We start from the raw sequence: 24530 nt of genomic DNA, 5'->3' as shown, positions 1-24530 counted from the left end.
ACAGAACTTAAATTCTTGACAAACACATGAGAAAAAATCAGCTCGTTGAGAAAGAACTCTGAATACTGCAAGTTGCAAAGTTCCCTAGAAAGTCTTCATGAAAAAGGGGGAGGGTATCTCAATTTGATAAAATTAAAAATAAAACAAAGATAAAAGTGACAAATCTCAGTGGCTGTTGTTTATAAATCACAATGACATAGTAAAGAACACATAAAAAAGAAGTACTTTTTACCCTTATGTCATCTTTTATAAAGGTCACATTCAGGGGATTTCTGTGCTTCCACTGAGCCCCTCCCGAAAAAATACTCTGAGAATAGAAAAAAGAAGGGTGGCATGACTAGAAAGGCGAGATGTCTGTGTGAGAAAGACTTTTTGGAAAAGAGCCTGTCGCCCACAAAGTACTGCAGCTTGAAGTACTCAAAGCTGCGTCTGAGGCAAGCCCTGGCTCCTGCAGGCAGGCAGAAGGGGAGGCTGATCTCATACCCCGAGTGTCGGCACTGTGGGTACCCATCCCTGGGGCGGGCAGGATGCTGCCTGCTCACCCTTCCACGAGCTTGGGAATGAGCTGTGCCTTGGCCAGGCCACTGTCACAATTTGTTATCACTCAACATCAGCCACTTCCCTTGTATCAGCTGAGGAACAGCACAAAAATCATACTTTTCCAGAGAGAGAACTGTTGGGATGGAGGAAGAATGTATGTGGATTTATGACCCTGGAGACTGAAAACTTGCTGGACCACAGCCTTGCAAATGGAGTAAGAGGACAGTAGGTCACACTGAATGCTTTTGCAGAGATAGCTCTCTTTCCAAGCCCTACCTCCTGTGCTGCTGTCTGTGACAATGCTCTTTTATTCTGGTTCCTTACTAAGGATGAGGATTTTGAAATCTAATGCCATGCCTGTCCAAGAGGTGAACTATGCTATTTTTAACTTCCCAGCACCTGCAAAGGTACAGAATGGACCTGTCCTGGAAGGCACAATTTGGTCAGCCCAGCTGCTTGCAGTAGCTACCACAGTCCTGTTTTATCCTCACTGTTTTCCACTTACACAGAAACCTGTGTCCTCCTTTGTGAATGCAGAAAAGTTTCTAGAGGGAAAGCCAAAACACCAAGATCAAAAACTTGGACCCAATGAAAGTAAAGACTGTATCCTGATTCTTGCCTTAAATATCAAGGAAACTTTTTATAGGGGATCTGCATATCACTGGTAATCACTGTCTGATATTTAAATCTTGCACAAGATAAAGGGTTGACAAATGTAGATAAAAGATATATTATGCTTTGTTTTACTCCTTTCATTTGGAGTAAAAAAATATGAAATATGCATGCATTGCATCATGCACTGAACTATTAATTACACAAATAAAAACCACGGTCAGGTTTAAGTTTAGACACATGTTTATGAAAACATATTGCCACAGTTACATTCTGACTAGTGGGAACCTCTGATCAGAACTGAGTCATTCTCAGAATCACTGTGGGGAGTGTAGAGAAAAAAAGTCTGAGTTTAGAAAGGACAGACAGAAAAGTAGGAGGTTAATATTACAGCCTCATGGGAATAGAAGGTTTTCTGTGAGTGAAATAATGATATTCAGTCTGCAGATTCTTTAGATCCACAACACCTAAGCTTTGCAAGGGAGAATACTGTTTGTTGGAGCCTGTGCTTAATCTGGTTATATTATCCCTTAAGTAGTTGGATAGCCCTCATGTCCTAAAGTCAGAAAATCCAAAATAAAAATAAAATAAATGAAAATGAAGCAATTATTTGGAGAAAAGCCACACAGTAGGGGAAAACTGGCAAAATATGGGTCAACTTTTGAGCTTGGTATGCATATCCACAGTGATGTACCTTTAAACTTTGCACCTTCATGAAGATCAACTTCTCTGAAATCAGGAGAAATAGTCTGACTCAGCTGCAGCACATCAAGTAATGGTCGCCAGTTACAGAAAATTATTTTGTGTAACACAACAACCATGTGATAACTCACTGGAAATTAGGACAGCTCTGCAGAAAACTTGAGCTGCTGCTGTGGTATTATAACTTTATCACATGGGCATTAAAAAAGTTATCTCCAGTGGGTCTAAGAATGGCAGCTGTTACTGTCTCTGGGCTTGCTATTTTAGTGCCTTTCTGTTCACACAGTTCCTTCCCTGGATTTATCCTAATATTGCTGATAGAAACCAAATGACTCTGATACTCTTTTTCTAAGTAACTATAGTAAGTTTGAGTTCCTTAATTAAACATGGTAAAGATTCAGAACAGAAGAAGGGGAAAAAGTGAGGATTCTCTGAAGTCTAAATGGTTTCTTTCTACTCACACAATAAGAAACAAGATTTTTTTTCTGAAAAACTCTGCATCTGTTTCTTTAAAGAATCTCCTTCTGATATAACAATCACATTACATTAAATAATCCAGGCCTCACAACCAGATAAATCTTATTTTCAGTAACAGCTCTCTAACCTTGAAATTTCAGCCAAATTCTTTAGTTCAGATATTCTAAAGACAAATAATATGTCTTTTTAAGATTCACAGCAGGAAAGGTTATGTTTAGAAGTAAATGAAATTTTAAGAAAGTGCACGTCTAGCCATGAAACTAAGCCAAGAAGAATCATCTGTGACTGTGATTCAAGAGAAGGTTAAACACCTTTCTCATAGGAAATCATGATTTTCTATATGAAGTACCTAGTTTCTGTGAGAGGAGACTGAGAGATATCTACTTCCCAAAGACAAAAATACATTAGTGACTAAACAGCAGTCAAAGAAAATTAGAAATAGAAATCCAAGCAAGAGTGATAGCTAGAAACAGTTGTGAGAGAACCTCTGAAACCCCACAGTTAATCTGAGAGTGGATGAGAGGTGTATTAGTGGAAGATGGGGGAGGCAAGAGACGACTACAGGGTCTTGATACCTTCAAGCAACATGAGGTTTAGACAGAAAGAATCAGCCTGATGGAAGACAGCTGAGATGGAAATAGGGTCCAGGATATTCACTTGGTGTTTGCTGAGTTGTCCCAGTTAGGCAGAGTGATCTGCAGCTTAGAATAGGGTGCTAAGGGTTTTAAGGGTTCTCCAAACTCATGATCATCCAGGTCACTGCCTAATTTTGAGTACTTGAAAGACAAGTGAAGGCTGCGAGAATAAGAAGAGAAACAAAATTCCTAAGAGTAAATTCTGTATTAGATAGGTTAACCTGCTTTCAAGGGAAATGAAAATCTCTGTTGTTGGTTACAGACGAAGTTGGGAGAAACTAAGCATCAGCACACCTCTCATATGCATGGGAGATGCATCTTGGACTTTACAAAGAAGAGAAACTTTACTGGGACTATAAGTTTCTAAAAAGAAAAATTTCAAGATTCTAAATCTTAGAAGAAGGAGGTGTTTCTGCAACTACTTTATGGAATGAGAGTGGTGAGACCTTGGTGAACCTAGGGAAAGATACTAGATGGAAAGCCAATGAGTTAGCAAGTCAAGTGGAGCAAAAGAGCTGTTGATTCATTGGTATCAGGGTAGAAACCTATTAGCCAGGAAGAAAAGGAGGACTAGGATTTGGGGCCTCTGGGTAACATCTTATCTTGCTGTGGTGCTCCTCATCAGATCATGAGGTCTGGTAGAAAAAGAATTTGACAAAACAAAACAAAACAAGCCTGGTAAAGGAACTAACTCCTATTGTTCATCGACTTTCAGGTTAGGATTTTTTGGTTTGTTTTTGTAGTTTTTGTTTGATTTTTTTGTTTTGTTTTGTTTTGTTGCGTTGTTTGGTTGGTTTTTTTTCTTCTTCTTTTTACCTTTTCTCTCTCTTTTTTTTTTTTTTTTTTTGTTGCTAGTTTGTTTTCATTCACGTTATAGTGCATACAGAAAGACCAAGCTTAAATAGATTATTTGGCTGATATTTTTCAATTTCTCTGCCAACTAACTTGCTATGAAAGATAATGGCCTGCTTGAAAAACTGCTTTTTCAGGCCTCCGACAGGAGCTCCTGTGAAATTGAGAGGTCAAAAGAAGTCAGCTGCCATTTTCACTCCCATTTTTTATGGAAATGGGCAACAGATTGGTGAAGACATTGCAAAGGCTCTAAAGCAATCACTCTTTCAATTTGTCCAATATTAGTTTCAATAAGAACTGAGAAGAGAAACAATTGCCAGCAGCCTCTACTTGATTTGTTAAGACTCACTCTTGTCCACTTCAAATCACCTTTGACATTTACGAGCTCAACTTTGCAAACATCATTTGAGTATTATTATTTTACCTGATGCTTCTATTATGTCAGTGCCTAGGATACCATCATGCTAAAAGTGATGCATAGGTATCAAGGACATCACTGCTTCTTATGTCTCCACTTTGTGCAGAGCAAGGAAGCTTTTGCTGTTGTATATGCATTAAATATCTCTAGTGTTACAAATGCAAGGTATAGGAGTTTATTAAAATTTGTTTGTATAAATCCAAAGTCAGTTTGGAAAAAATGGAGATGTAATTTGGCAGACACTCACACTAACTAGCATACTGATAGCAAACTAGCTTTTCCCTGCACCTACATTCTCTTATGCAGAAAAATTTTTTAGAACCCATAGGGCATACCAAGAAAGTGAAGGCTAATAGACATAATAATATTAAAATAAGCATAGGTATGTACTCTTTTCAGTATGCTACAGGTAGCATGCCCACAGTTCTGCAGAGTCACAGGAACAAGAAGTAAGATAAAACCACGCCAAACAAGATAATGGTACTGACAATATTCTTAGGACACAAAGGCTCAGTGTGATTTACTCAGTGCATGCAATTTAGGTGTTGGAAGAAAACATCTATCTGGGTCGAAGAGTTTGAGATAGTATCCAAAAGAGAGAAAAAATAGTATCCTGTTTGTTGCTCCTTTTTAAAATCTTGGTTGCCTCAAGTACCTAGTAACAATAACCTTCAGGCATTCTGGAAATGCACTCTCGGAATTACTTTAACATAGGTTCCTACTTGTGTGTTTGAAGAAATATTTGAAATTTTATTAAAATACCGCAATGTAAAGAGTAAATAAATATGAAATTTGTAGAGCTAATAGTAAAAAAAGACTTTCCCCCTCCTTTTTGACTTGGGTACACACTAACACATGTTCTAAAGAATAAACCATCAAATATCCTCTATATGTAAGCCATCTCATTGGTTGCAAGTAAGCTACAAAATTTCTATTGACTGCACTGTGGAAGGATCAATGCCACAGACACCTTGATATTTGCTCCCACTTTCCATTTACTTTTCACTTGTGACTTTAAAATACAAGTGACAATGAAGCATTGTCTCTATGGTATATAAATGGGAGCTTATTTCCTGCATTTACTCTGGTTTTCCTAAGAGAAAGGGGATTTACAGTTAATAACAAATCCCGTTCCACATTTGGATTATTCCTGTGTACAGTAAAAACTCCTTGAATTTCAAATAATGCCAATTTCCATCTCAGCTGGAGAGGCGGTGGGGACCCTGGTGCATGCTTTTTATCTCAGAACTGTAAGTGTTGTGGTAGAGGACTTGGCCACAATAATCCCACGTGTCATCAAGGCTAGTGATAAGCAAAGGCTTGTGGAGAGGCGCCCTTGGTCCCTAATCTTCACAGACCTGACACCCTGCATTACCACAGTCTCCACAGCAGGTGAGCCACAGTGATCAGCACAAGGCACAGCAGGGCCTACTGTCCTGCTCTTTGCTCCCTGGGCTGTTCTGTGAACAAGTAGCATGGAAATGTTCACCACCCTTGATTGCTATCAGTAATGGATGGGCATATGGAAAATGATCTAACTGATTACCAAGTCTGTTTGATCAGTTGGCAGCAACTTGCAGAAGGAGCCCAGCAGACAATACTAAACCTACACCCCAACGTTACATAACTAAAATCTTCACAGGAAGGGAGAGACAAATAAATAAAATTTTAAAGAATATGTTTCTTATGAAAGCTTTTTGATTTTTAATAAAGTAAAATGAATGAGGGGATCATACTGAAACTGCAGCAAACAAAGGTTTTTAAAACTGTGAAAAGCTCAGATAGCAGCAGAGGTATTGTTTAGTTTATCTACTGCTATATTCCCTCTAGTTAATTGTTTTGCCAGGTTTCTTTCTGGGACATCCATTATTGCACTGTACTAATATACATTTAATCCTAGTACAACTAATTATATTTTGCCTTTAACTGGTATCTTAGTCTCTGCCAACAGAATTAAACTTAATGAAATATATCAATATTGAAGACACAAATGATCACAGTTGCTTTGCCTACAAAATAATTATAACCACTAAAGATCACTCATGTAACGTTCCAGTGGTAATGTCTAGAGAAAGGGAACAGCACAGCAGTGATATTCAAACAGGAACCCAGCACTCCCTCAACCCTGGAACCACTAATAACTTCAGCTGGAACAATTGACAGAGGGGAAATGAATCATTCCCTTTGACAAGAACAAAACCATATTAAAATGTAATAGTTTATTAAACAACTGACTTCAGAAGTTAAATTACTAAATTGTATCTCCATGGGTTTTAAGAAGTACTGTCTGATCACAATAATGGATTGCCTACAAACTTTTATCTTAGCCATCGCCTCCAGAGTTGCTGTATTTAATTATTTAAACATTGTATTAATGAAACATGTTATACTGGTAAGAAAAATACTTTTATCGCAGCACATGAAAGAAAAAAAAAAAGTGGTTTACACTGCACAACTGCATTTGCACCCCCACTGCAAATAGCAAAAAGCATCCTCTCCTTGATCCTCTCTTTCCAGCTGCTATGCAGAACTAATTTAATGGCTGCCATTGTTCTTGATTCTGACTTGATTTAAAAAAAAAAAAGGAATAGGAATAGGAACCATTTAAAACATTTTGATGCACCTGTTGTGCTGCATTATGACCCACTGTGATTTCAATTTATGTCACATGAGAACATGCTACTAAAGCACCAGATTGCACCATGTGCAAAAACCCTAACAGTGCTGGAAATTGATGTCACAGCACATTTTACAATGCATATCTGTTCACATAATGCATCGAACACATAAATTAAGATTAAAAAGAAAAGGAAAAAGAAATTAGTCATGGCATGAATGAGGTTAGACAGAACCCTTTTGATTTGTACATGTGTCCATTTGAAGCTGGAAACTTCTGCTGCAGAACGAGGACCTCTCTCATTTGAGCTGTTGAAAACCTAGTAGCAGTAGCAGATTGCCAATTTTTTTTGGTGGATCTGCCACAAGAGGGAAGTAAGACAGAAGTGGGTTTCAGGTGTTTGCTGAGTGATACTGTAAACTAAGAAAACTTGGAAAAAATCCATGTTCTGAATCTGGTAGGACCTAAAGATGGATGCTTCTGCTTATCTCTGCTTAGTGTTGAAGCCTCCCCCTCAGGTTCTTTTCTGGTCCTATCTACTCCAGCTGCCATCCTGTCTTTCTCCTTGACCAGCTGTCCCAAGAGGGATAAAAGAATTTGGCTAAGTGCTCTGTAGCACGTGAAAGACCAAACTTAGATACTTAAATGGAAAATGCAGAAATGAACAAAATATTAATCATATGAGTTTACAATTAAGCACCTTTGAGAGCCCTTAAGAAGAGAGCCTTGGCTTGGGAATCTGCACTATGAACATATTCATTGAATAATCGTGTTTTGTGCAAAAGGAATTCAAGTGCATTCCTGTACCGAAGAATCCAGCAATGCTTTTTCTTCTCACAAGGCATAAGAAAAAAGATACCTTTGCAAAGCACATTTTATATACCTGCAACCTCTTAATTGGAAAAATAACAACAATAATATTTCTCTTCCTTACTGTTGTATTGCAACCTTAATAATTACAAAATCCTGGAAGAACTGCTTGGAGAGCATTTAAAATGCTAAAAATGTTAAAAAGCCATTCTTTAACTGCCTAAACAATGTCTTAAAAATCCAACTGATATTAGGTAGCAACCCTTTACAGCCAGAAGAGCAGATGCACTGTGGATTCAACCAAATAAAAGACCTTTATCTCAAGGAAGAAAGAGCATAACCACGATCTGAGTTCTGCTTGCAACCAGTGAATTTCCAGTGATGTACTGTCTAATTTTGACTGCTGTCCTTAAAAACAGATGTGAACTATTTGGAGAGCAGACATCAGAAGAGAATGAAAATGACCAGAAAGCAAGACCTCTGAATGAAGAGTGTGGGCATTGTAGTTATTCTATGTAAAAGTAAAGAAGAATGAGATAGAAATGATAGTAGCTGAGAGATATGTAAGAGAAAGTGAATAATCTGTATGACAAGCCCAATGTGGATAGGACAAGAAATAATAGCTTTGAGTCATAGCAAGAGGGATTTGGGTTAAACATTAGGAAAAAAAGTTGTAATTATAAGGAAAGTTAAGCACTAGGGAAGAACACTCACCTCACCTGAGGACACTGTGGTATCTCCACTGCTGGGAGTTTCAAGAACAAATCATGCAGATATGTTTCAGGTACATTCAAGGTCCGAGTATTTACATGGACTAACTGATGAAGAGACTCCTGTTTCCTATGTTTCTAAGTTGTGCTGTATAATATGTACAGATAGCGAGAAATGGTTTGTTTGTGTGAGAGCTACAGAGACCAGGCATTTAATGTGTGGAAGCCATTAATGAAAAGCAAGGTTAATGGACCTTCCAAAAATATTCACCCTCATTTCAGTGTGGGGAGAAAATATCCTATCAATGAGGGAATCCAGTTCAACTGACAAGAAAAGGACCAGGAAATTATTTCTCCCTGGAAATTTCCTTCTGTGAAGTAGCTAAGCCTGCAGAATTACTTTCCCAGGATTGTTCTCCTTCTACTTACAAGCATCTGCTAGGAAGTAACTCAGTGCAGACTGAATAGATGGGATGCTGGTGAATTTGTGCTCCAGGAGGACAGGAAGGAACCTGAAATCTCAGAGGAGGGGTTCTGTTGTGCTATGACAGACCAGTTATTGAGAGTTTGCACTGAGGTCTTCTCTCTGGCTTGAAAGACAAACAGTGCTTTGACTTCTTCTGCAGACTGAAGCAGAGATTATGGGGATGGAAAACGCCAAGAGAAAGGAATTTTGCAAGGAAAGCAACTTATGGAAGTAAACTTATGGAAGACTTGTATTCGCTCAAGGCTTCTACTTATCTTTAATGGCCTGCACCTGCCACGTGACATGGCCCATGTGTTATAGTTTCTCTCTTTCTATGACTAAGCCTGAGCTAGAGGAAGTTTCAACTAAGATTTACCTATTCCTCCCAGGAAAGTTGTGGTTTGTCTGGGATCTCAAAGAAGTCAGGCAACCATGGCTGTGAGGATATGTGGTCCATGTATGCTGTAACAAGTGTGTCTAGGATCACTGGGTCTATAGATCATGGTACTATAAAAAAATAGCCCGTGCATAGTGAGTGGCTGTTTATCCAGGATTTCTAGGTGGTAGCTCATTGCTCTATCTTTATGAATTGTGAATGCCTCAAAATACTGAGCAAATTATTAGTTCCATGAGCTTTACTTAGAACAGGACAATATATCAGTCTTTTTGCACGGCTATTCAAAATTTTTAAATGCATAATGGCTTTTCACAGAATGTGACTATCAAAGGCAGTTTTGGGCACTGTGGAGAGAAAACCTAGGCAAAAATAGTAGGTTAGGATCAATGAAAACCATTGATAAAACCACTTTTTGATAAAAGTGTGAGGGATATTCTGCGATTTCACCTGAAGGTAAAATACAATCTTCAGGGGTTGTATTAGACAGTCAGGGGAAATTGTGAAGATATCGGAGGAAATCTGCATCTCTACTCAAGGAAATTAGGTAAGGTTGTCCTATTCTAGGGTTGCAAACAAAATTGACAGACTTTCCAGAATCTTGACTCAGGAAGGTGCATTTATTACAATATTAGTTTCAGGAACCACTCCATGTTAAGAGCATATTGTTTCTAATGTGGTTTTGGAAACTTGGAGAGCAAACTGACATGAGACCCACTCCATCCACAGGAAGTAATGAATGTTGGTTTCATGAGCCCCATGCTGTAACCACACCTGTAGTTCTTGTGGTTCTTCTTAGCAGAACCACACACTCTTTCCTCTTGCTTATTTAATTGCACCCTTCTTATATAACCTGAAGCAAAGATGAGAAGGATTCACAGGCAGAAGGAGAAGGTGAGGAGAAGATCTCTCTTTTGATCAGAAAATGCACAAGTGATACAGAGAAGAGGTGAGTTTCAGACAGGTGTTTGTGAATCACTGGTTCAAGTGGATCCTCAAATACTCTTGTTCCTGTAGACCGGCAGCCTTTGAGGAGTGGCTAAAACAAGTGCAGTATAACCTTTGCTGAAAACATGGTAGAAAGATTGCATGAAATTCTATCCCCTTAATCATATGAGAAGCTGGACCAAAAAGTTTCCCTTCACTAGATTTCTTTTATTTTAACACACATAATCAATTCCACCTCCCAAGAATTTTTGTCTCTGCTTTGTTTTGGGACTCTTTTCATGACTGTTTCTCTCATTTCCTCCTATTCTCCTAGTTCACTTCCTCCTTCACTGAAGTAAAAACCAGTCCATTTTAAACAACCTATAACCCCTGCTTTTCCCACTAGAAAACTGCACACCACATTCATCATGGGCTGTGGTTACACAATTGGGGGTAGGGCTTACTTGAATGCCCTTTAACGTAATGGGTTGGGATGGCAGGGTTTTGGAAGATTAGGATCCTGTTTGTCAGTGTACTGCAATACTGCTGCTTGAGTCGTGACTGCAAGAGAACTAGGAGTCACCCAGAAATGAGAATCTCAGGCCAGATTATTGACAGTTGCCTACAGAGCATTTTGTTCTTTGTGTTCCAGGGAGTAAATAGCACTTTGGGTATCTGCTGACGGCCAGTCCTTCATTCGGGAGAACGGAGGTGTGATATTACACCTCTGCTTTATCCAACTTGTCCTCCAAGTGGTAAATATGTGTGTGGGGGTATGCACATATGTAAAGAAAACTTAAAATAATATAGAAAGGAATTGCAAAATCCAAGATGCCATAATCGTACTTACTAAAGAAAAAAAGAAAAAAAACAACAACAACAAAAAAACCCTCTTACATATGAGCAGATAAACAGTATTGCACTTCAAAATACTCTTGGGACAAAGGAAAGCCTTCTGGTCTTAAATACGCTAACAAACTTACACTGCCATGAAACAGTGTATTTGAGGACTTCAGCCAGATCAGCTACTAAAAATATTCTCCGGTTTTGCCAACATATTATGACATGAGAAAACACCTGTAAATCATGATGTAAGAATGTACCCTGGACTATACTCCATTCCAAAAAATTTCAGTAGCCAATATATCAAATGAATACCATACAACATATCTGAGTGTTAGGAAATGAAAAGCAATTTTCCCTCTGCTCTTAAAAGTGAGGAAGTATTCATCCTCTTCCTGCTCTACCTTTGTCCTGTCCCCTTCAGATCTCCTGTGACTCAGAGGTTCCCACAATTCTCTCTGAAATTCTCAGTTTTCTTTAATCAACCAATTCCAGCAGCACTTTTTAATCCAAGCCCAAAAGAGATCAGCCAAATTAGAATGGTGTTAAATTAGATGATGAAATTAGATGGACTTTATGGTTTAAAATGCAGATGTGTTTTGTTCTAAAAAGCAATATTTATGGTCAAGAAAACCATAAAATCCTTTTTTTTCAAGGATTTACTGCCTGACGTATATTTTTCCTCACAGAAATTATTTGAGAGGGGCAGCTAAAGAATATTGTATTCATGCAGTAAAAGGAGGATTTGACAATGTGTAGTATTTAGCAGCATTAGGGTAAGGTAGGGATATTGCACAGGGATACACTATTTCTTACTGAAGACTTACTGTTGCCTTTGAAACCAGAAGATAAATTGATGCATTGATCTCACAGCATTCCAATATCAGATACAGATATATCGTAAAATATCACTGTAATATAATTTTTCCTGTACTGTCTAAGGAGGCTTGTTCCCTGAATTGTCTATAAACTGCCCTCTTAACCCTTTAATATAAATACTCTCCCCAAATTCTCAAAGGTATTATGTAGAGAAAAGTACTTATTAAAATAACATGGCAGGCCTGGCTAGAACCGAGAAAACCAAGAAATTCACAGCTGAGATTGAAACTCCATCTTTGAGACACCCCGTTGTGCTTTGTTGCATTTTAATCAGTGTTCATATGACCCTCTGCCAGTTAATTATGGGGATCTTTAGAATTTTGTTCTGGCCCCCTTGCTCTTCACTACTGATGTGCTTCTTTCACTTCTATTTTTAGGGACCTTAAGGTGAGTTATCATTGTTAACCTGCTAACACCCAGATCTGTTTTGCCATTTTAGCTGATCCTAGTAAAACAGCTTTTAGTCTTTTTGTCTTACCTCCCTAAAGTGTAAATTTGGACCTTAAGTGAATGTCTTAATAAAAAAAAGAGAGAGAGAAGAATTACAATAAATTGGATCCCTTTTCTCCCCCCCAAACCCACTGAAAATAGCTCCAAGTTTTCAGTTCCATTGAATGAAAATCTATTTATAATGTAAAGTATGGCCAAAACAATTGAGAGAGTGGTAGATCTTATTTAGCCATACCCTTTAGAGGAGTTTTTGGGTTACATTTTTTGTTTTGTTTTGTTGTGATGGTTGGTTTACTTTGGTTTTCCCATTTGACAATAAGGAGACATTGTAAGAATACTGTAAATATTCCTGTGGCTTTACCTCTCTTGTTCCCATTTTAAGGTGCAAAAATCACCGTTTATTATGTACACAGAAGTAAGAACACTACACATACCTAGGCAAATTTTTATTCAGGGCAGAGAGAAGGAAAAAAAAACACCAACCAACCAACCAACCAACCAACCAACCAACCAACCAACCAACCAACCAAAAAACCTATGGAAGAAAACGTTTCTCCCATAGCTGCTCTCTGCATCAAGATTTTGTGCATTACTTCTGAAAGAAACACGTATTGGGAAAGGAATTAATTTCCTCTGAAATGTTGTTCACATGAAGAAATATTCACATTTTCACATGCTGTGCTTGATAAAGTAAAGGAATCTCAGGAAGGGGCAGAAGTAAAACTAGACATCATTAAAGAACAACTAAAATTCTGATTATTTGGAGGATCCTAGATAAAATGAGGACAGAGACAATTTTTTGAAACATTGTAGACAAACACTGATATTGTTATGCAAGTTTGAAACAATCGTTTGAATTTTCTGAGATTTGTCCATCACTACAAAAATTTAATGAATACTCTTTTAGTAGTGGAAATTTCCCATTGAATGCAAATAATTTCAAAAGTTTATTTTCAGAATGTTTCATGCTTGTTTTTGTCAGACATCTGGTAAATGGAAAGGGTTTCAAAAATAAAGAAAATTATATACAATGAATTACCAATTGCAGTAGACACGAGGAGATTAAATGTATTTTTATTGTGAGGACATAATGCTGCTATAACCTAACCTTCTCCACCCCCATTGGGTAAAGAACACTTAATGAAGGAGACAATGCTTCTATTAATCTGTAATCCATTTCTGGTCTATATAACATCCATAGCATTCACTAGTAATTTCTACCATCTAACTTATTTTGGAGAAAAAATATTCTTTCAACCTTTAATGAGAGAAGACTGATAAGTAGTTGACTAATACACATTTTATATTTTATTTTTTAAATAATCAATAACATTTTGACACATTTATATTCCCAGTTACATGGGAGGCCATTATGCATTTTTGTTTAGAAAATCTTTCAAGATGTGCATTGCCAGGACTTCTGTTCTTTGAATATCTGTCAAAATGTACTTTTTAGAAGTCGTTTCTGTGGCTCTAGCTTTTTTTCTGAGAAGGTCATCCCAGTGGTGGAAATCCCACTGGTGTGTATAGGTTACAAATAACATGATTTTCTGGTCCATTTTTTCCTACAGTTTCCAAACTTCCTTCTCTCCCCACTCAGGAAATATTAGATTTCTCAGTAGCTGCTGGGCTTAGCTTTCATTTTGCCTCTAGTTCTAAACAAAGTTAATGCCATCTTGTTGTCTCTGTTTTTTTAGCTTTGGTCCAAAGCACGTTTTCAGTTTACACTCTGACATTTGATCAGCTACTTAGATTGTTTTATTAAATTTTTATTTAAAACAATAATTATAGGAAGAATACCTTCTTATAGTAGAGAATACATCCTTAAATCTAAGAAAGCCCCTGCTTTGCTTTTTTGTGAACAAGAAATGAAACTTTCTATAAGCCTGAAACATTATCAAATGAAGGACTAAGCAATGGCATTATTTTTTTTAACATTCTCTTATTTCAGTGAACTTCATCGGTAAGCCTATGATTAACTTTTCTCTTTTTTGAAAAAAAATCTAACTTTGAGTTTTGCTTTTATTATATATAAGGAGATTGGGTGAAAATATCCCAGAGTAAAGGAATTCTGCTCCTTAACCCTGTAGGACTGTGAACACAATGGGTTCCTATGCTCATACTTGCTGACAGGATATTACTGCTTTCCTTTGATATATAATTTTATAGTATCTGCTGCTAGTCAATTGCCCTTTGATATGCAATTTTATAGTATCTTCTCCCAGTTTTTTAGATCTTTTTTATTGTTGTTGGTCAAATCAGGTGTATAAAGCAAGAACATCAGTACAAGGAGTTTGAGTTGAATGAGAATCAGTTGCCTATTAATTCTGCTGACAGGTTCCAAGTCCAATGTTATGACAGAATTCTGCCACCTTTTTCCCCAAGTTTGTTAGTTAGTTTTGGCTTGGCTGAAGGGCTTCTACCAAAACTTTAGGCCCTGATCTTGCAGTCAGATTTTCACGTGTGGGATCCTCTTGACCTCAGCAAGTTTTTAAACTGATATTAACATCAGACAACCACGAATTTATTCCAGGAGAATTTCCTGAGACAATCAGCTGTGAAGTTTCTGAGAAATTCAGATAAGCTGGAGGTCAGAAAATGCACAGGCCATGCAGGTTTTTGTCACAGTAACAATACTTGCCCGTGTGACATTAGTGGGGCCCAGGAACTTTGGTGACAGTGTCCTCCATCCCTGTCTCTCATTCTCTGGATTTGCACAAAGACATTTACACATATATACATACATATGTATATATATATATATATATGTATATTTGTATAGTAGCATCATGGAGCCAATTTACATACATGTATATGTATTATAACAAGTAAGCACTTGTCTCCTGAGTGAATTTATTGAATTTCTTATTTGTTATATATTCTCTGATTGAGATGATCTGTTTTCTCCAAAGGCTTCTGGGCATGCATATGACTTATCTCAGTCATGTCACCTCTTTCAGGTAAAGCAAAGAAAGTGAGAGAAAAATGAAAGAACTTAGAATTACTAAGTCCTTTGAATTAAAAATTATACACATAAATAAATTTAGTGCATACCCAAGTACTTGGTTTTTTGCTTTGCTTTATTGGTTTTGGTTTGTTGTTTTTTGATTTTTTTTTATTATTATTTTTTAATTATGGTGAATTATAGTTAGGTTATATAAGAAAGAGCTCTAAGAAGTCCACTGACAGCAACCTTATATGTCTTTCAAAGAATGATGTCCTCGTTTCTGGACTTTGGGCTGATATTTTTACAGTTTTCTTTCTCTGGAAGTGATAAATACAAAACTAACTTCCAAAATCCACTCACCTCTTTTACTTATCCAGAATATGACTGCAAGATATAGCTCTAATAAACCAAACTAAAAAGAAACTATGATTTCTTAAGAGCACTAGAATAAAGTTTGCACTAATTCCTGCTTAAATAGAACAGTTAGATAATTAATAAAAAAGCTGTCCAGAGCAATAAGCACATTCTGGAGTTAAGATTATTTTACTTTACCATAATGAATATCACTAATTTAAAAAGTAGTACATCCTGACAAATAAAGACACAATACTGCTGTTAATTTCGTTGTGTATTTTACATTAAAATGTCATATATTTCGAGCTCATACACACGTAACCATTTATTTAATCTATTTTTAATTTCAATTCAGCTATCGATATAATGTAAAACACTCTGTGCAACAAAAATCTTGCCAGGACTGTGAGTTCTGACATAAATGAACTGGGATACTCTGTCATAAAATACTGAGTTTAGCTTCTCTTAAAATTTCTATTTATTTGTTAAAATGAAATAATGGTAAGTATAAAGTTGGAATGAATTTTTGTAAACTCTGATTAAAATGCAGAGGTGGTAACTTGGAAAACTTCCCAATTATACCTGAGGGGTGAGGCAGGAGGATTAGAGATACTGAGTGAAAACCCACAGAACTGTATCCTTTTAAAAAGCTGTAGCTTGTATTTTATAAATTTAGCTGCTTTTTATTTTCTTTACAGACTCAAATTTTTTGAAGAAAATGTGACATCACTACAGAGAGCTGCTCTAAGTTGTTCCTAAACTCCATTTGACTTTGTAAATATCTCTGAATATCAAAACATGCAGGGCTGGATCCTGCCAGGTGCAGGAAATCCTGTAGCAGTTTATCAAGGTGAATGGATGCAGCTGAAACTCAAATTTGGCCTACCCTCCCTTATATGAACGCCAATGAGTCATCTTATTTTTACCTCTTTTCCTCCAAACTTTGGTTGGATCTGCCTTCATTCCTCAACTGACTTTTTAAATTTTTTTTTTAAATTTTTTTTTTTATTATTTTTTAATTAATGAAGCTAGGAAGAAAGAGAATTTTCAAGTCACAAAACTCTGCCATGCAAGGATCTGTATGGTTTTGCAAAGTGACTCCTGGTCATTTTGGAGATTCAGAAACTGATGAAAGATGTGGAGTTGAAGTAACATGTAAAAGCTGGGAACAAAACTTGCTAAGCTGAGCAGAAAGTGCTGTAATTGATCATCTACATTCCAGACTTTGCTGAATAACTTGCTGTCACTAATATCACCTACCACAAAGGCATGTTGCACACAATAACCATAATTTTGTTTTCTTAAATCAGCATGAAGATATAAATTTGCATATGATGTCAGTGCTCTATAAAACATGCTACTTCTTAAAAATGTTTTTGTTAAGGATTGAATTTTTCTTATAATTGTAGTCTCCATATAATTGTAATCCATATAAATTGTAAGCAAAACTAAAATTTGCCCTTTGTTTGAAGTAAATTTTATGCTAATTTTATTTCACATTAGAAACTTCCCCCCCCCCAAAAAAAAAAAAAATCACAGACAGGGGATAGCACAGCTTTATCAGAGAAATGCACTTTCGAGAAGTAAGTTTGCATCATAAGGAATATTTCAGAGGTCCTGGTGCCCTGTTCAAAAATGGTCCAGAGGCTAAAACAGAGGTCATTCCCTAATGCCAACACCTCCTCCATATGATGGGGTAGCAGCAGCAAGGAAAGTGCTGTACATTCTCTCTTGTAAAGCGAACTGGCTTTAAGATAAATATTAATACTTAGAGAAAGAAATATTTACTGATATTCCCCATACCAAACGCTGCAGCTGTAACTGCAAGGCATGTGAAGATGGCAAAGCAGCCAGACCCCTTCCTAAGAGTGTTTTTATTTATTTTTTTTTTACTAACTGTAACGTGTGACTGCTTCTCTGCCTAAACATCTCCAAAGGGCTATGAAAACTGAAGTCCTTCAAAGCTGTTAAATGTTTCCTCAGATTCACAATAAAATTCTGCATTACAGATCCCCTAATAAAATCTCTGAAGCATTGCAAGCGGTACTTACATAATTTTCTGTTAAGTCAGTATTTGTGTATTCAACACCTAGAAAATAAGGAAAGTGAATGTGGATAGGGAAGGGAAAAAAACAAAGGCGAAGGGGGAAGGGGGCGGGAGGGAAGGGGAGGGGGGGAATAGACAAACCCTACCCTGAAACAGCCATGCAGCTATTAAACATATGCCAAAGTAAACAATAGTGTGAGGGTCTGCCATAGCTTTGCCCTGCAGGTAGACGGCAGGCGGCACAGAAGGAAAGCAAATGGCAAGGAAAAGAGAAAGACGGTACAGGATGTGGATGAGATGCCGAGCCCTGAGAGCATGAACGGCCTGATTGTGATCCTCAAGTCACACCATCAGCCATGCAAAACAGGACATACCTTTCTGGCTTGCTGGTTCTGTCGGCTGAAACAAAGCAGTCCCATTCTCAGCGGGAGGCCAAATCAAAATGAAATTTTATTTAGTCTGCACTGTCCCCAGATTGGGTTTCAGAATGACTGCTTTAGGAGATAGCATGGATGTGGCTGATGCATGCTTTGCATATGAAACTGCAATAGAGGAGGAAAAAAAAATCTACATAATCAAAAAAATCTGTGCCGTGTGGCTGGCAAAAACCCCTGGACGTCAGTGAAGCAGCTACAAAGGATGTTTTAAAAAATGACTTTCCTGAAAAAAAGATGCACATTTGTGGTTTTCAATACTATTTTCAATAAATACCTAATAGATCACTTTGCATGTAATTATTCAGAAGCTGCCCTGAGAGATTAAAATACCAAATAATTTTTCTTTTTCTTCTTCTTCTTCTTTTTTTTTTTTTTTTTTTTTTTTTTTAATTTTAATCATGGAACAGAATTACAGTTTGGAAACAAATGCAGAGAAAATGTATATCTCAAGAGGATTTCTGTGTTTTGCAGTGGCTGGGAGTGATTGCACCTCAAAATCCTCATCAATTTAATTTTTAAGTCCCTGCTTCCTAGAGTACCTAAAGAAAGGCCTACTGCAGTAAAAAACATCTGCTTTTTGTACCACTGATCTAATGCATTCCACCTTGCACTTTTAAGAAAGGACCCATTCTTTGATTAGACACACTTAATTTTACAGGCTATTAATAAAAAAAAAGATCATCAACTGATCACACAGTATTTTCATTAGAAGTTAGAAATAACTTACAAAGGCAAGGAATAGTCTGCAGAAAATGCAGGGCATACACCGTGTAATGCCTTTGTTGTCAGTTATGCTGCAAATGAGATTTCCAAACAGGATTTGCAAAGGCAGGGCAGTGATCAGCACAGTGCAACATCCAGGAAAGGGAAGTTGAGCACAGTATTCTGTGAAACAAGGGGGCAGAAGGGAGCCTGTTTGTAGATACAAATTATTATCCATAGAAAACACTTATCCCTGCTTGATTTTGCTACACCAGCTACTTGGAAGTAGGTGATACCAATAATTTTGTCAGTGCACATCTGTGTGGGAATGTGTGTTTGTATTTATCTGTGTGCAGGGTGTGCAAGCCTGTAGTCTGTGCACATGTAAATGCTTGATGCTTCCACTGTAAAAGACAAGCAAAAGGCAGCACAAGCAATACATGTTTTCAATTGACAGATATTTCTCTGCTGGGACAAGCAGTGCTAATGCTGAGCTCTATATAGATTATGGACAGCTAAAGAACAGCATGGAAAAAAAAACAAAAACCCCAAATACCATAAAATCTTTCAGAATGCAAAAATGCAAGATCCCAAATAAACAATATAGATAAAAACTTGCAGCAATAATGAGATACAGTACAAATCATTCACACAATGTGCTTTCACACTGTGATGACGGAAGTCACTGACAACAATGCAACCATGTGCAGATATTCCTTGGAGAAACAGTCGAGCAAATTTTGTAATTCTATCTCCTGTGCTTTGCAGCCTGAGTTTGAGACTTGCTGGAACAAAATGTGCAAAAATATTAATGTTTTAAAAATTAAGCATTGGACATTATTGAAGGTAACTTCATAATGAGTTCTCCTATTGCTATTTCAAGCTAGAAATCCATAAGGACCACAGTGAAAAATATAACATTTGTTCTCCTTATGTCTTGGAACAACTGTTTTTATATTTGTAATCATCCTAAGTGTTGTTCCAAACAAGATATTCAGATAGTCCCTAGCCTCATGCTGTATCTTATTTATTCTGATACATATCTTATAGCAAAGCTTCATCTGTATTGAATTAATTCGAGGTTTTTTGAGTGTTATTATTTTTATAAATGCTGGGTTTCCCCACCCCCCCCCCCCCCCGAACTTCCCACTTTAGGGAAAAAGCAAGATGTGATTGCTTTAAAAATAGAAGACCAAATACATAGCTAGTATTCCCAAAATTCAATGCACCTGGCATTCACTTTATACCTAATAAGCATCCGTGAATATGCAAATGTTCAATGTCTCTAGTAACCTCATTAATTTATTCCTCAGGCAATCAAAGAATGTGAACCAGTCCTCTGCTACTAATACTGGAAGTGGTACGCCGTTCAGCATTGCTAGAATAATCTGAAAGCACATTCTGCATATTGAAAAACTGTTTCATCTTTCTTCCTTCCTTTGCCACTGTAATTCAAACAAAGACTTCCTACCTCAGTTTACATAGCTGACAGCCAAAGTTGAAAAATGCCAAAAAATAATTAAGACATATATATTATCTCTCTCTCTCTCTCTCTCTCTGTGTCCATATATATATATATATCTACATATATATATATATATCCATGTGCACACACACACACTGGGAAGATAAATAGTTTAAAGAGATCTCAACAGAATTCCAGTTTGAAAACCATCTGAGTTTTCTTATTTATTTGGAAAAGGGGAAGCTTGGGCAGGATGGAGGAGTGAGGGAAAAATGACCTGCCTCCTACTCTGCAGAGCAGCTGAATAATCTTTTCCTTTGCCCACATTAAAAGCCCTGAATAATGTTTATAAAATGTTAGGGAATCCCGGTAGGTTTCCTATTTAACAAGCCATGTATGACAAATCACAGTGTAATGTACTACGTTCTTAATCTTTAATTAGAATGTGAATATCTGTGCGAGAACGCAGTTAACTTTGACACATTAAATCTTCTGGTTAAAGTGCCTTACAGGAAGTGCAAAGATGAAACACTGCAACAATCTACTGCCTCTCTCCATTCACCCAGACAGTTGGGGAAGGATGATAACATCTTGTAATACCTGCTCTGTAGTAATTAATCGCTGTGGTATTTAGGACCATTCAAGTAGACAAATATGACAGAGACAGGGACAATTAGGAACCTTGTTCAAGCTACATTAACTTTTCCAGCTATTACAACACAGCAGCTCAAGTTTGCTTGTAAAAGCTGCAGAGGGATTGTTATGCATTAGCCGTGCGATTATTAATGAAAGAAAAGGAGAATTGTGTTTATTGTAGTTTGAAAATTGCAAATAAATTTCAATTATCTGCTATGTCATTTTGTTAAACATGCATTCTGGAAATGCCTTTGTACTCTAAATCATGAGCTACTTAGAGCAAACTAATACTAGAAAGCCTTTGGGAGGTACAAAGTCAATATTTTTGTTGAACTGGCCTTCTTTCTTGTTGAAATCAGAGACAGACAGAGCTACCTGAAGATATTTCAGATAGTCAGTGAACCCCACAGACACTGGCATTCATCCTGTACCAAGAGGCAGTCAGATCAGACTTTGACACATCACTGGTGGAATGTGAGTTCTGCTCCACAAGAATAAGAAAGCTCAACTCTTTTACTGATGGCATGCCTAAAGTGCACATAGATAGATAAACAAACAACGGCGGGGGGAGAAAGCCCTTCAGAAAGCCCTTTGCCTCTTTCCCATTATTGCCACAGTCATCACCAGGACAGACCGAATGAAACTCGGAGAAAACCTTTGGGACTTGGTATGGATCACATATTGTAAAGGTTACACACTCTGCTTCACTTTCCTAGCAATAAGGAGCACTAGATGCACTGCAGAGTATAAACTTTATATTTTGACTATATGTTTGAGGCAGCACAATTTGCCATTGCTGCTTGGTACTGCATGAACACATATCACTTCTCAATATTAAAAGAGGATGATCAGAAAACAACAGAACTGGACAAACATTACAAAGACTTTGGCATAAATATTCACTTGGTAGTTGTTTTCTTAAAAAAATTAAAAAAAAAAAAAAAAAGAAATCACCTAAACCTGTGGCCCTTTCATGTTCACTTTATATGAATATTTGAACTAGAGTTTCTTAGCAGCATGAATGCTTTCAGAAAGCTAATTTGAAAGTCATACGTGCAAGTGTTTGTGGAAAACGAATTCTAAATTTGCATGTGCAAATATTTGCACTGGGTATGCTGTCGTCTTCCCCCAGTCAGGGAGCAGCAGCGCTGCCACGTGTTTCACCCCACCAATCCTTCCCAAGGAACCCAGCTTGAGTTTCAAATATTGTGTCAAATTTGCCCGGTGAACTTGTTTATGATCGAGCCCCAAAGTCGAAAAAAAGAGAAGTGTTAAAAGTGTATGAAATGTACTTGAACAACAAATGTTTGCAGCGATGGGAGATGCGTAGCCGGGCATTTCGAAAGCAGGAGCAGCGGCACACTGGCACAAAACAGAGTTTGTTAGCAAGTGTTCGCTCACTGCTGGTGTGACTGTTTCTACCTCCTCTCTCCTTCCAGAGGGTGAAAAATAAAACAGAGGTAAAAATACCAGTCAGGACAAGGAAACATTTTGTGCTAATCTTCTCAGTTTATGGTCAATCTATTGAAATATTACCCTTCAAATTCAAAACGTTTGTGAGGCTTGAAGTGCTTTCTGAAGGAGTAAGACAGGACCGCACCATTTATTTGAAGATGGATTTTTTTTCTTTTCAATTTTGGTAGTTGCAAAGTACATTGCCTCACACATGCCATTTTCTGCAACCTACATCATTGTAGTCTAGAAATAAAGAGAAAAGCCAGCTTAGCCCAGCAGAAATCTGCATCCCCACCCCAGAACCCGTTGTCACAAAATGAAGGAGGGAGGGGGCTGGGGTGGGGGGGGGAAGGGAGGAAAGCAGCTCAGTGCACAGCAACAATTCCCCCTCTCAGCTGAGCTGCAATGATGTCAGCTTTCTGATTACAAACTGCTTATTTATGCTTCAACAGCTGCCAAGAGCAGCAAATAAGTGGCTAAAAGAGTGTCTAGACCAGGCATTCAGGCCTCTATTGTTTGCTGGTTGTTACCTGGTTGACAGCGATGGGTACAGCTGCCTGGTGTGAAAGAGAGCAAGGGATGGGGAGGCAGTGATTGACAGAAGGGCCTTCGGGGTCAGGCACAGCCAGCCCCGATGGCCCCATGGCTTTATGTTCCCCGGTCTAAAGGGAAAGCCATGGCTCTGCCTAGAGGTTGGAGGTGAAAGGAAATGTTTGAGGGTAATGAAAAAAATCCTTTAGCCAAATTTGTGATCATGAACAGTTACTCTGGGGAATTTAAGACCAAGTGTTAGGCAGTTTTCTCTATATACAGAAATTGTTATTGGTTACCACCACAGGAATAATAATGTGTTACATGTACGTGGGTAAAAATATATCTTTGAGCAGTCCTTCACATAGGAGCTTAAAACTGTGGGCGGTTTTATTTTTATTTAAGTTAAAAATGATAATGCTGCTAAAACCTGGTACTATGCCCTATGCAGAAATTCATTCTGCTTTAGGGCTAGCTTTGAAGCATTCCCAAGCTTTTCTGAAAAAGATTCAGGTGTTTGGGAGGCAAAAATAGACATTTAGATTAGACAATCATCTATCAAAAGCTCTCATACAGTTAGTGAGTTTTGCACTATACATTTATATTTTGGAGAGACAGTGACTCTAAAAGCAACTCAGTGGGAACAGCTGGACAGTGAGCAGGCTGACCAAAAACCATAAAACCCCTTTTTTAGTCGATATAGAGATGTCCTTAGACCGGTTTTGATCTCACAGATGTTAGTGTGGCCAGGCATAATCCTCCTGAAGTCAAAGGAGTGACATTGATCCAAACCAACTGCAATCACTGTCAGGCTGACTGGATTTCTCACCTCCCACCCCACGGTGGGATACTGTTCAGCAAAAAACCCAAAATCTCTCAGAAGTTCTGAAAGGATGAAGCCAATGAATTGTTTTTAATAGAACAACAAAATCAGATTCAAAAGTCTTTGAACAATGTGCAAAAACTATGTTCCCTGGGAAAAAAAATGAAACCTTTATGCTCACTAGCAGGTCTACAGCTATCTTTGTCCAAACGCATGAAGAGTAAGTTGCTGGGGCAGTCATGAGCAGAATTAGTCTTACTTTCTTTTTTGGCATTTTCTGACACCAGGCAAAGTCCCATGCCAAGGAAAAAAGTTGATTTTCAGAGCTTGTTACATATGACAGAATTATTAAATGTTTTATGACCATATGGTATAATTTTTTTTACTGTCGCTTTTGAAATAGATTATAATTATCAAATGAGTAACCTTTCTCAGTGGAAGACAAGAAAACACTATAAAATAGTCTGGATGTCAGTAGCAGCTTGAGACGTAAAAGTACAGCAGAGCACCTGAGTAGCAGAAGCTTAGTTTTGCTATACAGTTGGCTTTCTACATATCTGATGCAAAAGCTGTAACTGAAATGAAATCATGTTAAATTAGCTGTAAAAAATAAGTTGATTTAATTAAGCACAGAAAGACTTATTAGATATAATAAAATGTTAAAAAGTCAAATGATGTGCAGTTAGATTTCAGCTAACACTGCTCAACAAATCCACTAAATTTATTCCTTTCAATAATGATCTGTTTTGAGCATTTAATTAGATAAATAATATTTAATCACTTCAGCAAATTTGAACTAGA

The 24530-nt window shown here is 37.4% G+C and overlaps 1 protein-coding gene across 16 annotated transcripts in view; it reads right to left on the bottom strand.

Annotated features, from left to right (window-relative positions):
• LOC148224898 (uncharacterized) overlaps positions 1–24530 on the bottom strand; it is a 384098-nt gene that overhangs the window by 127867 nt on the left and 231701 nt on the right. For 4 of the 16 annotated variants that reach the window (XR_015801629.1, XR_015801636.1, XR_015801635.1 and 1 more), the window contains 2 exons: positions 18055–18222; positions 17685–17722 (listed from right to left, as the gene is read on the bottom strand). The exons of 8 other annotated variants lie outside the window; for them this stretch is intronic. Coding sequence is in view for 1 of the 8 variants with exons in the window: in XM_088160068.1 (XP_088016194.1) it covers positions 17685–17686 (2 nt within the window). In the remaining 7 variants the exon portion in view is untranslated. Of the gene's footprint in view, positions 1–232; positions 252–17684; positions 17723–18054; positions 18223–18844; positions 18969–24530 lie in introns of those variants that run through there. 4 more of the 16 variants (XR_015801631.1, XR_015801640.1, XR_015801630.1 and 1 more) reach the window with 3 other exon arrangements.

Source organism: Sturnus vulgaris, chromosome 2 (genome assembly GCF_052056855.1).
Source record: "Sturnus vulgaris isolate bStuVul1 chromosome 2, bStuVul1.hap1, whole genome shotgun sequence".
Lineage (NCBI taxonomy): Eukaryota > Metazoa > Chordata > Aves > Passeriformes > Sturnidae > Sturnus > Sturnus vulgaris.
This window is presented reverse-complemented; position numbering and strand designations above follow the sequence as displayed.